General features: G+C 39.8%; 1 protein-coding gene and 1 long non-coding RNA gene across 14 annotated transcripts in view; one reads left to right on the top strand and one right to left on the bottom strand.

The window, feature by feature from the left end:
- The first annotated feature begins 828 nt into the window (after positions 1-828).
- On the top strand, positions 829-10,760 carry LOC144586824 (uncharacterized). Its single transcript, XR_013541877.1, has 2 exons — positions 829-885; positions 10,680-10,760. It is a non-coding gene; the product is annotated as an uncharacterized LOC144586824 (long non-coding RNA).
- FILIP1 (filamin A interacting protein 1) overlaps positions 1,179-16,179 on the bottom strand; it is a 99,103-nt gene continuing 84,102 nt past the window's right edge. For 5 of the 13 annotated variants that reach the window (XM_020785813.3, XM_078385700.1, XM_020785811.3 and 2 more), the window contains 2 exons: positions 12,041-12,264; positions 1,179-2,018 (listed from right to left, as the gene is read on the bottom strand). In XM_020785813.3, coding sequence (XP_020641472.3) covers positions 12,058-12,264 — 207 coding nt within the window. In that variant the 3' untranslated portion in view covers positions 1,179-2,018; positions 12,041-12,057. The remainder of the gene's footprint in view (positions 2,019-12,040; positions 12,265-16,179) is intronic. The other 8 variants (XM_078385712.1, XM_078385706.1, XM_072999570.2 and 5 more) reach the window with 2 other exon arrangements.

Below are 16,179 nucleotides of genomic sequence, written 5' to 3'. Positions count from 1 at the left end.
TTTTGGTGTAATTGCAAAACAGATGTTGCTGCAGTTAATGATGGAAGAAGCTGATATGAAATCGCTTAGTTTGACAAATATTTTTGCAGCTGAGACTTGTGTAGTCGTAGAGCGGAACATTACATGAAGACTTGCATTAATACAACATGGCCTATTCATTCTTTAACTTGTGGTTGTATTAGAATGGTGGTCAGGGAAATTGACAAAGGTTGGTCAGGGAAAGTCAAGGAAATTAAAAATAAAATTTCAGTAGCAAACCTGCAAAGGTGACCATGATAGTTTGTGCTGAATGTTGCTGGGAGGTCCAGTAGGGACATACTGCCACTATCTACCTCCTGACACAGGTCATCTAACCAATGCCATTTCTATCCCCAGACCAGGCCTGAACCCAGATTAGAATTTAGTTGACGTACTCAGTTTCATCAAATAAGACCTAGAGGTGTCCTTCTATCACTACCAACATCACTAAAACCTTATTTTAAAAAAGGAAGGGTGGACATTGGCTGGTAGTCATCTAGGTGGTGGGTTCTAATGACAGATCCAATTACTCTGCAGAAAATATAACAAATGTTCTCCCCAGTACTTTTCTGGCACTGTTCTCACAACTTTAGTTCTGTGCTCTCCATAGGTTAACCTAGTTAACACTATTGCACCTGAACCATCCTGTCTTCCATATGTGTTTGTTAATAATATTGTGGGTGTGTTCTCACAACACAGTAAGCCATGTTTTGCTACTTAAACCACAAAGTGCACAGCAAGCAATCAGACAAACCATGGCTTCTCTTCTCATGACTTTTTCTCCATCCCATTTGTCCGTTTCTGTTTCAGACTCTGAACAGGAGTGAACTGCAAAGATGGCTACATGCTTGTCGGCGTTTGCTTAAGGTTTGTGTAACTTACTGCAGCTACCTGACAAAATGCTGGGAGTTGTCTTTACCATGTGCCAGGTCACATGTTTGTGCAGCCAAGATGCACCCTGGAACCTCCTCAGTTAGCCACAATTAGCTGCAACACGTTACATAAAAATGCAAAGGGTTTTGGCCAATATCTCAGTCAGATCAGTCTTTGATGGAGAAAGAATCACAGTGTTTTAGGTTAAGATGAACGAAATAAACAGGCACTTAGATAACGCTTTACATAATTGTTTAACACTGTAGTTTAACACTTTGGACACTGTATGATGGTTGCACACTGGTGAAAATTTATTTGTTACAATGTGATAAAAAGAATCCTTTTGGTACAGATATATGTAAAAACACACATTATATGAGCAAAGTGTAATGAACATCAGCATACAACTTTTAAAAAACAATTCTTAAAATCTAATACAGTTTTCAAGGCTTTGGTTTATTCATATTCAGTTTTATATTAAACTGTAGCACAGTGCAAAAAACTATAATACTATCTCAGAAAGCAGTCTTCTGGGCAGTTAATTAATCTCAGTCACATTATGGCTGTGAATTTTTGTGGCACTTCTTTAAAAGGTGCCATTATTGAGGTCAACATTTTTATAAACTCCAATAGAAAATATACAGATTGGCACTTTCGTGATTTTTGACAGTGCATTCTACAAATGAGTGTGCCACAAAGACGACAGAAATTAGAAGGCTGGGCAAAAACAAGCAGAAAACTGCATTACAAAGTGTATTATAAAAATAAATTACAGAGGAAACACAAAACAAAAATCAAACATGTGCCAGCTGATGCAAAATCTTCATAAAGTTAAGAGTAAAATTGGCACAGAAGAGGCGGTTCTTTCTTTCCAATTAATTAAACAAAATCAGCACATGGTTTCTTTTAACAAAGAATTAAATCGGCACAAAAAAAATTCCAGATTCCAATGGAAGCAATAAAATCCTTCCATAATTAATCAGTAGCACGGAAGATCACAGTGATAGAGGCAGAGCTTCAGCCGTGATCCAACCAAGTGGCATGGAGAAGGTGTGTGTGCCTATACTCTAGAGTGGGCACGGTGCCTCATCTTGAGTTCATGCGTAACTGATGAATGACGATACTCTCTAAAGGAGGAAAAAAACACAGCAAAGCAAAAGCCGTTACTATGGGAGAACATGAAAGGCTATGAGGACCCATACTGTTAATTCTTTAATCTCATCGCTAGCCTCGGCACATTACAGGCCTTTTGAAGTGCCACTTCAAACAAATAAGGCAGGGCAAAAGTATTCATATCAAGATTGCCAAAGAAGAGATTAGAAGCAGGATTGCAACTGAGGACGCTGTATCCCCAGGTTCGGACCTCATCACATCATGAGTAATGGCGGCGGGTGGCATAACCCAGTCCATTCAAGGGATAGGACCCAGCAGAGACCCATTTTCTTCATTCCACTCCCTGAGTGCACAAGGCAGCAAGAGGCCATTAGAGTAAATGGGAAGCCCAGGCCCACATGTTAAGTCATTTGCTAGTTGTCCCTTTTGGGCAGTGCAAACTCCTCGTGCTCACAGCCAAAGTGTTTTGGGCAAGAGGGCTTCCCATTCCCCATGACCTCTTAGGCCACACTGGAACGAAACAGGCAGGGCATATGGATCAAACAGAAGAACAGTCACACAATGTTGGTTGTCCCCTCAACCTAGAATTTTAAAAAATATTTCCCTCACTTTTTAGCCGAGCATTGCAGTTATGCACACTTTATGCTAATAGATTCCTATACTGTACTAGCGAGTGGCCACTTTTGGTCCAACAAAAAATTAGATCCATTGGCTATTCTTCTTGACTCCACTCTAATGCTTTGACGACAACAAGCATTTAGAGTATTGTCCCAGCCACTATATGATATTGAGCAACATGTGTTGTTTTCTCTAGCCCAGTGGTCCCCAACCTTGGGCCTCCAGATGTTCGTGGACTTCAACTCCCAGAAATCCTGGCCAGCAGAGGTGGTGGTGAAGGCTTCCGGGAGTTGTAGTCCAAGAACATCTGGGGGCCCAAGGTTGGGGACCACTGCTCTAGCCAACAGAACCTGCTCCCCGATTGCAAATGGTGAGTTGCCAACACGTGGGTCACAACCCTTATTCAACAGCTCTGAGATCCCCTCAGGCTCACAGAACATTTCTGCTTGCAAGATATAATGTTCTATCCTTAGTATTGCTCCAGGATAGTTTTTTAGGAATTCTCCACCAAGAGGGACAGAGCTCACGCACAGCAGGGGCTCCTGAATGTTTGTCTTATGTCCTTCTATATTGTACGTTTTATGAGGAAATAAAGAATGGTTTAATTTGTCCCCTCTGGCAAAGTTTTCAAGGCGATCCTGATACAGTAAGTGGTTATCTGTTTGTCAGACTGGAATTCTTATGTTTCTGCTCAATTTGTTAACTTTTTCCTTACTGCAATACAGAAAAGGATCTTCTAATTGGAAGATGCTTTGTAACTTTTGTTGCTTTTTAAAACTTTCAGTGTTTTTTGTAATGTATGTAAATTTGTTGAACAGGTCTTATGACCATAATAAATGTATTGATTGATACAAAATAGTTTTGCTTTACAGTGGTAATACACAGTTTTGACCTTTGGGGGATGGTTTTCATAATATTATCTTTTCGTAATCATATATTTATTTATTTTTATTTATTTCTTGGATTTATACCCCGCACCATCTGGCAGAAGTTCTTTGAATAGTAGTTTTCTTTCAATACACCTTCTAACTAAAATACATGAATGACATATTTATAGCTAAGGTCTCCCTTACATTGATCATCTTTAAGCTGGACACACAGCAGAATTGCAGTTGGCATGACAGAAATTTACTGCTTCAAAATACCAAATGATTCCAGATTCACAACTATTTTGAGTTATACAGACTCACCACATAGAAATATTTAGTACCCAATGCAGCTATATGTATAATATTTCACATTCAATTGGATGTTAAACTATCCAAACAGATAAAGCAGTACATAAAATCCTAAGTGCATGTTCCAGATCAGTAAACTTCATTAAACAGGAGAGATCTATCTGAACAAATGCACATAACATTGGTCACCATTTTCCATGAAGCTGTGTAGTATACCCAAGTTTCAAAAATGTTTAATTCTCTCATATTATTTCTCTTTCACAAGTAGCTACACTTGGTACTAATACTTCCCTGAAGAAAGATTCTATAACCTGAAAAGCCATGAGAGTTGTTTACAGAGACGCCCAAGTTATTACAACTGGATGCATTGTGTTGTTTTCCTTTTTCCTAAGTTTTAAGACTTTCTAAAATTAGTTTTGGAATTAATTTTAGAAAATACAGGCCAGTATCCTACTCAGCTTTTGCTGAGAGGAAAATCCCTTCTGTTGTTCTATTTGTGCAACACACATATTGCCAGCGTGTGTCTCCATGAAGAAAAACTGCCCTCTACTTGTGCAGTGTTGTGTAGGTGGTGTGATCCTGTGTTATTACGCCGGCAAGAATTTCAATCAGCAGAATCTCAATAACACACTGTCCATACAGTTTAGTGTAATTTCACATAAGCAACCCCAGCCCACTCCTTTACTGCAGATGTGTGTTAGGTACATATTCATATATGTGCTGGCTAAATTAGCCACACCACAAGTCATATAACTGAGGCAGGATGGGGACTACAGGTGGGGGTATTCATATACGAATATCCCTGCATTAATGAGAGTCCAGCCCCATGGGGTCAGATGGTCCACTCACTGATCCGCCGTGAACGCAGACCAGGTTCTATTAACAGTGCTGCAGCGCGCGATCTGCTCGCCACTCTTTGACCTTGCAGTGCGGCTTGTCCTCCTGCCACCTAGTAGCGAGCGGATTGCGCGCTGCAGAGCCATTCGTAGAATCATGCCATCCATGACTGCGTCTGATCAGTGAGTGCACCGTCCGGCCCCACAGGGCTGGACCCTCATTAATGCCACCTGTGTGGGGATATTCGTATACAAATACAAATACCCCTATCTCTAATCGGGACAGAAAGATTGCTCTGGTGTGGTTTTGGTCTCTGTTTTTTGTTTCCTTCCTCATCCCTCTCCCCTCCTGCCTTTTGCAATACCATGCCCGAGAAAGGGGCTACTTGCACACAATTTTGTATCCCCCATTTTTTAAAGCTGGCCTGAAAAAAATATCACATTGATAAGACAATTACTGTAGATTTTGAATTGCAAAACTAGCATGCAAAGATATTGCCACTAGATGGCACTAGTCTAACCTGATTCAAACAGTAGTACATGGTAGGTGGGTGTATAATCTGCTAAAATTTAGAGATCACAATTTCAGAGTTGGCTGAAAAGAGAACCCTGTGGTTTATAGCCCTATTCATCCTCCCTAGTCACTGCAATAGTTCAGAATCTAAGTACAAAATGCAAAAACTTCCACCCTGAACATTGGTAGAAATCTAGTTGTAAGTCACAAGTAGATTAAGCTCATTGATTTAATGGAATTTACAGAGGAGTTACTCACCAAATCCTCACTGATTCAATGGACCTACTCTGGTTGTGACTTACTATGGGATTTCAGCCATTATACATCATACTGAACGGTTTGTACAGAAAGTCTAAGTACAATCAAGATACGGGGACTGAATTACATGCCAGCATTTTACTTTCATTTTTTTCTTGTTTAGATTCATTTTGTTTCTGTTGGAGATGCTGACTTTATAGAACTCTGCGGCAAAAAAATACATAACATTCTGATCTGAAATGTCTGTATTTGAAGTCAGTAAAAACAGGAGAATATCCAACAAGACTCCACATAGAAAGGAGACTTGTCTCAAAATGCAGTTAACGTGTGCTTTAAAAGCCCAACAGATTTTAGCTTGGCAACATTCTAGGGCAAGGGTGATAAGTTTATAGATATTTTGGACTTCACCTCCCAGAATCTCCATCCAGTACTGCCAAGGATAAAGGACTGTGGGAGTTGTAGTCCAAAACATCTGGAGTATCAAAGGCTCACAACCCCTGTTCTAGGATCTTCTTCAAGAGAAGAATGAAACCAATTTATAGAACCTCTGCAGAGAATCTCAAAACCAACTGATTGGTGACTGACCAGTAAGTCACCAATAAATTGAAAATTCTCAACAGGCATTTCTGCAGACAATTATCGGGGTTTGTGTGTGTGTGTGTGTGTGTGTGTGTGTGTGTGTGTGTGTGTGTGTGTGTGTGTGTGTGTGTGTGTGTGTGTGTGTGTGTGTGTGTGTGTTTTTGGAAGAAGGCCTTAGAACAGTGGTTCTTAACCTTTGTTACTCGGATGCTTTTGAACTGCAACTCCCAGAAACCCCAGTCAGGACAGCTGGTGGTGAAGGCTTCTGGGAGTTGCAGTCCAAAACTCCTGAGTAACCCAAGGTTAAGAATCAGTGCCTTAGAACAGTGGTTCCCAACCTTGGGTGAGGCAGGTGTATTTGGACTACAACTCCCAGAAACCCTGTCCAGCACAGCTGGTTGTGGTTTCTACGAACTGCAATCCAAGAATAGATAGTTAACCCAAGGTTGGGAACCACTGCCTTAGAATATTGCTGGGCTTTTAAAAAAATTTAAGAAACATAATTTTCCAATGCTCTGAGATATATCTTTTCATTACATGGCTATCTATATTTCAATAATGTTAAAAACGGTCTTTTAACAAGAGCCTTACCAGAGTCCTTCACGGTTTGCTTTTTCCAGAATGCCAGCACAATTAAGTCTAAATGCACTTGTATTTGGCTTTCTGCTCCCAGTCAATAGATTCCAAACTAAAAGCAGTCGACCGTGATACATATCCATTTATATTACAATTCCCAAAGCTGAAGTAATAAGATAGTTCTAAAATGAAGTAAACTTTCATAATTGCAAAATATTAGCTCAAAGTCTTATGAAAGCTCAGTCAAGATTAAAGGAATTATGTTGATCTGGGAAAGAAAAACATAGCCCTCAATGAAAATAAGCCCAAAAAGATGATCTCACTGCCAGCAAATGACTGTTCTAATCAAGCTCAGAAATTTCAGCAGCTAATGTGCAATAAAAGCGTGTAAGAGGTCTTTGACAGCTCCCTTACTGTAGTAGCCTGTGCCATAAAGCCAGTTAAAATACAGGAGGATGTTAGCTTACAGTGTTTTACAATGCAAGTATAATGACCTTACATTGTAATCAAAAAGACCCCAAACCCATGTTAAGTTAAAGGAGGTACTTTAGCAGATAAGCATTGTATGAGCAGATTTTCAAGAGCCCTGTGTTACTTTTGTGCATTACATTATCAGCAACAGTTGCAACATTGGTCTCCCCAACTGGAAGAACAGAAAATAAAAGAATTCACAGAGTATTAAATTGTGTTTTATTTCCATCTACGAATAGGGCACAAGGCCAAATGATCATTTTTCACAGGATACAGTTTTCTTTAGAAGACTCTTGAATGAGAAGGCCAGTTTAAGAAAAGCAAGCGGAAAGAATATGTCTGGTTGTGCACCATCGAATTAAACCATTCTGTAACAGTATGTTTGGTTCTGTCCCTTTTTTGAACGTGGGGGGGAGTGTATTCTGAATGAAATCTTGCAATCCTTCACACTGAATACAAGAGAATAGCTTTCTTCTATTTGCACAGCATAAACATAAGCTATGCATCATCCCACCACAGCAGCCAGAGGTAGTTAGTGATGTCACAGTAAAATGTTGTTCAGTATTCTTAGCATTAATTTCCCCATTTCAAAAGAGGTCACAGTCTGGCACTTTAGACTCATTGTCCACCACTAGAAAAAGCCTATCAAGAACATTACCAAGAAACAGAGACTAGGATGGGGCTACATAAACAGTAGAAGCATCCTTAATTTTGAAATGGATGGACTTGCCAGATGTGGAGAACAGAATGTTGAGGCTTAGCTGGGTCGAGCTCCGCCCAAGGTTCCTGTTCAGAAAGAAAGCTCTCTACTTGCACCAGGAGTGGAGCTAGGCTTAGCTAAACTTCAAGGCCTTCCAGTTTAGGCCTTTTCTCCCAGGTGAGCTTAGACGTCTGTAAGGTGTGTGTAAGTCAAGTAGCACTCAGAGAATGGGGAATTATTGGATCTGTAATCCAAAAAAAGAAAAATAAATTCAATTCCTATTTACCACTACCTCAGTAGTATCCAGACTGCAGTCCTTTTCTTTTCCCTAGTATAAGTAAAACAGTGCATTTTTTTTCCTTTGGTCATGCCAAAGCACCACCATACAATAACTAAGTATATCAGATAATGTTTGCCATATAATGGGACAATATCAAGAGTATGTGGGGCAGCTAAGATCAGATCTTCCGTGCTACATGTCGAGGGGGCCTAGAGTACACTGAGATAGATGTAACGTTAACGGTTCTCCTCTGCACCCTCAAAGAAACGTGCTGTGCTAAAACCCCATGTTCTTAGGTTCACCTCAGAATTGCCCTCAGAGACGCTATTGTGAGAAGAAGCATGAACTGCCCACCCTGGGAGTTGGGTGGCCTAGTCTTTACTATATGAGTCTCCCAAAGATGTGCAGTGTTCTGCCCTTAGACGGTGTTGCGAGGCCATATAAACCTCAGCTATTATGGGCATTTTGTTAACCATGTAGGTAAAAGCCAGCTCCTACATTTTATCCTTCTGTTACTCTCTACTGTGGGGTATGAAAAATGAAGGCGGGGTAGGCATGGGTACCTTGGGCCTAGAAATGGATGACTTGGTCCATCTTGAAAGCATATAAATAGGAAGTATCTAGATGGGCATTGTCATTGTTTTTCTTTGAGGGGGCAGGAAGGTCTTAGGGAACACCCTTCTATCCAATGGAAACAGGGACTTTTTTTAGAGGAAACCACACACACACACACACACATTTAATGAGGGGTTATGGTATAGCCTTGGGGACTACAAAAATGTCTCAGGGGCTGCATGTCCCATTCTGTTCTATTGTGATCTAGACACAGAAGGAGGTATGGAAATGGTGATGGAAGCCAGCTATTCTCCACTTTCTAGATGAAGGATTGTGTGCATGGCCATTCCTCTCAGCCCTTCCATGAAGGGTATCCCCACATATAGCAACATTTGCCCAGCTGCTTTCCATACAGCTAGCATGCTTGGCTGAAGAGAGAGAGAGAGAGAGAGAGAGAGAGAGAGAGAAGTAGCTGCTAGAGTAGCTAGTTCTACCACAGCCTTACCACAGAATGAGCAAGAGGGGAGCATTGTGGAGCTAGGTGCAGTGAGGGAAACAGAGCGAACACAATGGAATAGCTGAAGGTGTTCCTGTGAGAGAGGGACAAAATGAATGGGAAGCTGAGCCAGAGAAAAATGAGTTATTGCACACAACTGGAGAAGACGAAGATTCAGAGAAATTAATGCAGGACTTATTAGCTAGCCTATGTCTAGTATCTCTAATGTTGTGTTAATTGTTTCTCTAAACACATTCTAAAGATATGGACAGGTACAGCAATTAGATCTCTGGAGCAGCAGGGACAACTTTCCTCTCAGAGGTAGTGTGGTGCTAGTTTAGTTGTTTGGTTGAAAAGGGCATGCTTATGCTACCAAGACCTACTAACTCGGATCAAGATCTTGTCTGTATTCGTCCATTTTAACTTTGGAATTTTACAGTTTCTCCTTTATAAACAATTATTCCAAATTATATCACACCAAGCATTCAGTGTGAATTAACCTTTCAGCTCCATGTGAATATGGAGTTATCACTAAAGTAGCTGTGGAAATACTGTACCCAGGAAGTAGCAAAAATGCAGTTGCTGATCAATGCCAGAATGGAACATGGGGACTGCAACTATTGCTGATTTCCTACCGAAGTTTCGGTGAATTTTTTTAACGTCAGAAAAGCAATATGGAACCACCTTTTTGAATCTCTGTCCTGCAATTTCTAGTATGAAATGAATGATGCCCCCAAAAGGAAGCTAGGCAAGTGGCTAGGAAAGAGGGAGCCGTTTCTTGTGCAACAAGAATCCTCCACATTCCACATGGAATTCCTCTCGCCTGCATGCCTATCTTTTTGGCTCCAGGCGAAGACCTTTCTTTTCTTTAAGGCATTTAAATGTTACATCTGTTTTTGTATATTTTCCTCAGCTTTTTTATTGTACTACATTTTATTGCATTTTATTTTACTCTTTGTATAATCCGCCCAGAAAACTTTAATAAACACAAATATAATAAAACATAATAAAATAAACCTGGTGTGGTAACATAAGTGCTTTAATTTATTTCTTCCTGTTGATTTAGTCATAGTTCTGTGAGATAAATTGAAATATTAAAGGAGTCCTGTGGTACATAAACAACTCTCTCATTTATCATGGCATAAAAATTTGTAGGCCAGAACAAAATCTGACAAAGTGGTTCCTGCCCCATAAAAGTTTATGCTGTGTTCAAATGTGCCATAAGGCATTTTGTTGTTGTGTTTTCCAAAATAGACTAATGCAGCTGGAATCGAAACAACAAAGACTTCAACTCATAAATGTTCTATTGAAGAAAAACGATCTCTGTTTTAACACTCATGGCCTTTTAAGAAAAATTAATCTAATCTTAGAACTGTAGAGCTGGAAGGGTGGCAAACCAAAGTGTCCTTTACGGCATCATTTTGTCAGCTATTCGTTCCTTCACATGTATTTAACCTACAGTGGACGGTAGGTAAACCTGACACTATTTTCAAAGTACTTTGCAGCACATATGCCCAGTATAATTGTCTAATGGACAAATTCAATCACCCACCTTTAACTACTTCACTTTTTAATGCCACTGACTTATTATATGTTTTTATTGCTACTTTGCAGGGTTCACTTTTCCTCCAGGAAGGAATCATTAAGAATTGTGTTACTGAATTGCCACATAGATAAAAGAGAAGAAAGGAAAAAGGGGAAAGGAAGAAAACTGTGCACTGGTAATTATTTAACATGTTGTGTTACTTCTGCTACAGGCAGGCATTTAGGTTCTGGTTGTGGGCAGCTATGGAAGCTTCTGGCAGTGGAAAAGCTCATAACTGCTGTAGTTCTATTAGATAAAAACAATTACAAGGGTAGTCATAATTGCATTTACACAAATTTCAATCTTAAAACATGCTTTCAAAAATAAAACAAGGGCACTGCAAGTAGTCTAATACAGGCAGAAGACATGAAATCTAGTTTTGCCTTGCTCTGAGACAAGAGATATATATTCTGAATAGACAGAATTCAATAACATCTCTTTTTAAGTAATGCCTACAACTGAGATATATTCTGAATGCACAGTATTCAGGAGCATCTCTCTTTAAGCAATGTTTGCTATTCAAGATTTCTCTCCCAGTATCATGTACTCCCATTTACATTAGGAATTTACTAAGACCAAAAGATGCAAAACATGTAGCAGTGATTGTTTACTGCTTATCTGATGCATACCTCACTGATATGACTGAGAAATGTTGTATTTATTTAAGTAACTCTCTGTGAAGCCCTATTTGAATGTGAAGGAAAAAAAGATACTAACTCAAAAGCCATTGGTTTTTTAATGGTTCCTAGATATCTACATAATCTGTTTAAACAGATGTTTACATATTCCCAGTGTTTCTCCTACAGGGCTTGTGATCATTACTTTTTTGGATTTTAACTCCCCAAACCCACCACTCATCTATTCCTGTGGCCATGCTTGCTCAGAATTCCTGGGGTTAATAGTCCAAAAAAGTGAATTCTCCTAGCTCTGCAGAAGCTCCAGGTTTTAAGCTCTGCAGTTCTCTGCTAGAGGAACAAAGAGTTTGGCTTCTGAAATGAGCTACAGTATAATTCAATGCTCATTTGCTATTACTTCTCCAGCAAACTACTGATTTAAGTGCCTTGGAAGCACAAACCAACATGATCGTGTGCAGCAAAGAAATGGTACATGGGACTTTAAGAAAATGTGGTCGGGAGAGTAGTTATTTGACAACCTTATTGTAAACACCTCTTCCCTTTTAGAAATTGCTGAACTAGGCCTACATTCCCCCCACCTCAAAAATGATACTTTAACCCAACATAGAGGAAAGAAGAAAAGGGGGAAATTATTGCATTCAGTAGTTAAGACATGCATGTATTAGTATAAATGGCAGCTTCAGCAGACTTAATTAGTATGTGCAAACAGACAAGGGGCTTATTTCCATAGTAGCAGTAAAACCTACACAACATACCCCCTTAGCCACTGCCCTCAGCCCTTCCCCCCACCAAGGGAGGGAGAGCTATTGGCTGAAGACTTCTTCAATTCAATTTTCATAGACTGAGTCTCGGCACGAGGCTCGAATTTGGTCTGATTTCCTGCTCCCGAGGCTGTCATTACAGGCTTCCCGCCTTTCATACCTTTAGAGACAGGGATTCGGGTGGGTGTAGGTCTCTGAGATGACCCATCTTGTCCTGTCTGCAAGACAAGGAAAGAAGGAGAAAAAGCAAGGTCACAAACAGGGTGGTGGTGGTGGCAGTGGTGGAATTGCCTCTCTGCCTACTACGTGCTCAAGGTGACATACAAGTTTTAAATGAAATCAAACAAATTAAAACTCATACTTCCCCCAAATGGGAGTGAATGAAAGAACAAAAGAATCCATTAAAAAAAACGGAGAGGGATCTAACAATTGGGATGCAGCTACAGAAAAGGACCTACCTGTGTTGAGTACCCACCAACCATTCTTGCCAGCTAGTAAGACACATAACCACATCTTTGATGACAATTAATGTATTCTTTTAACTGTTTTTATGAATGATTTTATTGTGACCCGCCTGAGTAGACATTGTCTAGAAGGGAGGGATAAAAGTCTAACAAACAAACAAACAAACAAACAAACAAACAAACAAACAACACACACACACACACACACACACACACACACACACACACACACACACACACATACATACATACAACCCCCCCAAAAAATAAACATTGTTCCTAACTTTAATATTGCATTTTAACTATGCAAGATGCCTCTTTACTCATCATCCTTAGCTTTAAATGGTGTCTTTTAATGATGTCAACCACCATTATATACTCATTGTTTTCAACTTCAAATATTATCTTCCAGTGCTGTCCTTTTGAATCCTTTTCAAGGAGAAAGGCAGGGTAGATCTATTTTAAATGCACTGCAATGCAATGCAATAAAGTAAAATAAAATAAAGTCACAGATTTGTGTTAAAATAAATAAATAAATAAATAAATAAATAAATAAATAAATAAATAAATAAATAAATGCATACATACATACATACATACATACATACATACATACATAAAAAAATACAACCCCAAAGGAATAGCATGTGCATAAGGAAGGGAGGAGATATTTGGTCAGGTTTCCTGTAGCTTAGGACACTGGTTCTTAACCTTGGGTTACTCAGGAGTTTTGGACTGCAACTCCCAGAAGCCTTCACCACCAACTGTGCTGTCTGGGGTTTCTGGGAGTTGCAGTTCAAAAACATCCAAGTAACAAAGGTTAAGAACCACTGGCTTAGGATCCTACACCATGCCTTCTATAAAGATATTTGATCTTTCAATTTTACCAGTGATGGCAGAGGGACACAGTCCCCTACATTTTTGTGACAACTGTTTCAGTCACTGTTGTCAGTAAGGCATGGCACCTGTGGATTTCATTAAGCCACACATACATACTCCTTCCCGCACTACTACTACTACTACTACTACTACTACTACTACTACTGATGATGATGATGATGATGATGATGATGATGATGATGATGATGATGTCAGTAGTGGCATTACTTTAATTTAAAGGTCGGGCAAAAAACTAAACAAAATGAACATTTTTTAATAATAAGCTGTCTTCTCACACAAAATTAGCACAGCCCCATTTTTAGCTCAGTATCTTGATAAGATTATACTATATCCTCACCCCCGCCCCCAGGTAAGTCTCACTAACAGCTGAGAAAGCCCTCTGGCTCTTCTACAGTGTTTTGTTAAATAAGAGCTAATGTAGCACAAGATTAAGTAAGAACACAAATTGTAAATCTCAAATGTGCCCAGTTCAAGTTTCAGTTCTGCCATAGCTTTGTTGTGTGACCTTGAGGAAGCTTCTCCTTTGTGATTTTAAACTCCTCCTCAATCTCTGGTATGCAGATAATACCTACTTCATAGGAATGCTTTAAGGATTATTACAAAGACAGCTGAATATTATCAGGGGGTGGGGTGGGTAAGAAAGATGTTTATTTCACATCTAAATGCAAACTAAACAAACTTGCATTTACTAAACCGTAGGACATGCTAGAAAGTCTGTAGTACAGTTCCCCAAAGTATGCTTACATTTGAAAGTCTGTGAAAATGCATTTACAGTATTTGGGAAATTCACAGAAAAATACTTTTCAGTTGATAGGTCTGTTGGAAAGTGTGGACATTTGAAAAAGTGATAAAAATGCCTACACTTTGAAAACAGAACAGAGATTTTTTGTGTGTAGATCACAAGGGGGAAATTGAAAATCTGGTGGAAGAACCAGGACAACACAAATTAAACAATGGAAAAATGAGAACACGAGCAAAATGAACTGTAGCCAATGCATCCCTGAAGCTCACTAACCGAACCCTCCCTAAGGTGACACCTTCCAGATGTTTTGGATTGCAGCTCCCATCAAATCCTTACCAATCCAACTAATAGTGAAGAATACTTTGAGCAGTAATCCAGCAGCATCTGCAGAGCTACACATTGCCTGCCCCCACTTTACACATTTCAGTGAAGGGCAAGCTAATGAATTTAAAACAATCCCACTAAGAAACTCTAATTATCCACATTTCCCACATGCAGTTATATCAGCTGCAGCATGCCACAGAATATATGAGAAATATCCCTTTGTGGGTAAAGTCTTCTGTGACTGGATTCTCTTAACCCTATCAATCCACCCCACACTGCCTGAAACACAAATGGGGAGGCAAGGGGCAGGTACAGGTAAATGAAGAAATAAACCTGAGAGAGATAAAAGGAAGAGGGCAGAAAACAATCACAGGAACAGACAGGGATGGGATTTTTGGATTTCGTGGACTACACATCCCATCATTCCATATTCTGGGAGTTCTACCTTTTTGGAGAAATCCAAAAATACCACTTCAAACAGATTACAAAATGAAAATAGGAGCATTAGCTCTTTACATAACAACACATTCTGTTCATCTTGCTCAAATCTGCAGTGGGCTTCCAGGCACCCGAGGTGGCAACCTTCATGCTTCATGCAAGGCAACAAGGGGAAGCAGTATGAAAAGAGTAGTCATGACACCTAGAAACCCTATTGCTCTAAAGCTGGCAAATATCTGAAGCAAGAAAGCAAGGACCATTTGAAAGCATGGGAGTGGATAGCTGCATGACCAAGCCTCTTCATCCCCAACAGTCACCACAGATACCATTGTTTGCTGCTAGGCCAGGTCTCAGACTTTCTCATGCCTCAGGAGGAGCTTCACACAGCATCACTGAAGTGAGGGAAAGTATTTCTTTAGCGTTACACCTCCCCAAATTCCATACCCAGAATGGCCACTGCCATGTTGGCTGTGGAGTTCTGGGAACTTTGGTCCAAAGAAAAACAAATTAAGAGGGCCCTTTGTAGTATCACTGTGGAAGACCTTACTGGTGTTTATCAACGTTCTTTCTATGCCTAAACTTCTGTTGGAAACCTTTGGTATAAATTCATTCTCTTCCTATGCCTCCTTATCTATATAATAGAAGGCTGCTTGGGAAATGACAGCCTGTTAATAGCAGGCACAATGAACAGAAGCTCAAGGTTAGCCATCTAGTGATAATTTTACCCGTGATGAACAATGATATGTACATTTTAAGAGTGCCGCACTCAAGAAACTGGCTCTATGGTGTTTCAGTTAAATTATCTATGCTTCAGTGTAGGGCATGTGGATGTGATTAGGAGGGTGACACTAAGGCTTAGCAAAAGAGCTAGCTGGTTGCTTTAGATACCAAACACAAATCTCACTTGCATATCTTGAGCTATCATTGTACTTTAATGTACAAAAATGATTTAATAACGATTTTAAAGGGCAGCCATCTGGTTGCATTTTCCCCGTTCAAACTGGAAAAGTAATTATTAGGCAAAACAAAACTACTTCTACAAATGTTCCAGTCATCACTACATTAGACACAATGAGGCCACAATCCTGTTTTAACTACAGAGTGTAAATGATCAATTATGCAAGGAGAATACGCTATTTTCCAAGCTGTCTACCACGAGCCAGGTCATCCCTTAGTTGTGCATTTTATTCTGTGAGCACCTGTATGCCGGAACATGCAACAGCCTTCTGGAAATATGGGTTTTTTTTGGGTGGGTGTGTGTGTCT

The sequence above is a fragment of the Pogona vitticeps genome, chromosome 1 (genome assembly GCF_051106095.1).
Source record: "Pogona vitticeps strain Pit_001003342236 chromosome 1, PviZW2.1, whole genome shotgun sequence".
Classification (NCBI taxonomy): domain Eukaryota; kingdom Metazoa; phylum Chordata; class Lepidosauria; order Squamata; family Agamidae; genus Pogona; species Pogona vitticeps.
Note: the sequence above shows the minus strand (reverse complement) of the source record. Positions and strands in the feature narration are given on the sequence as shown.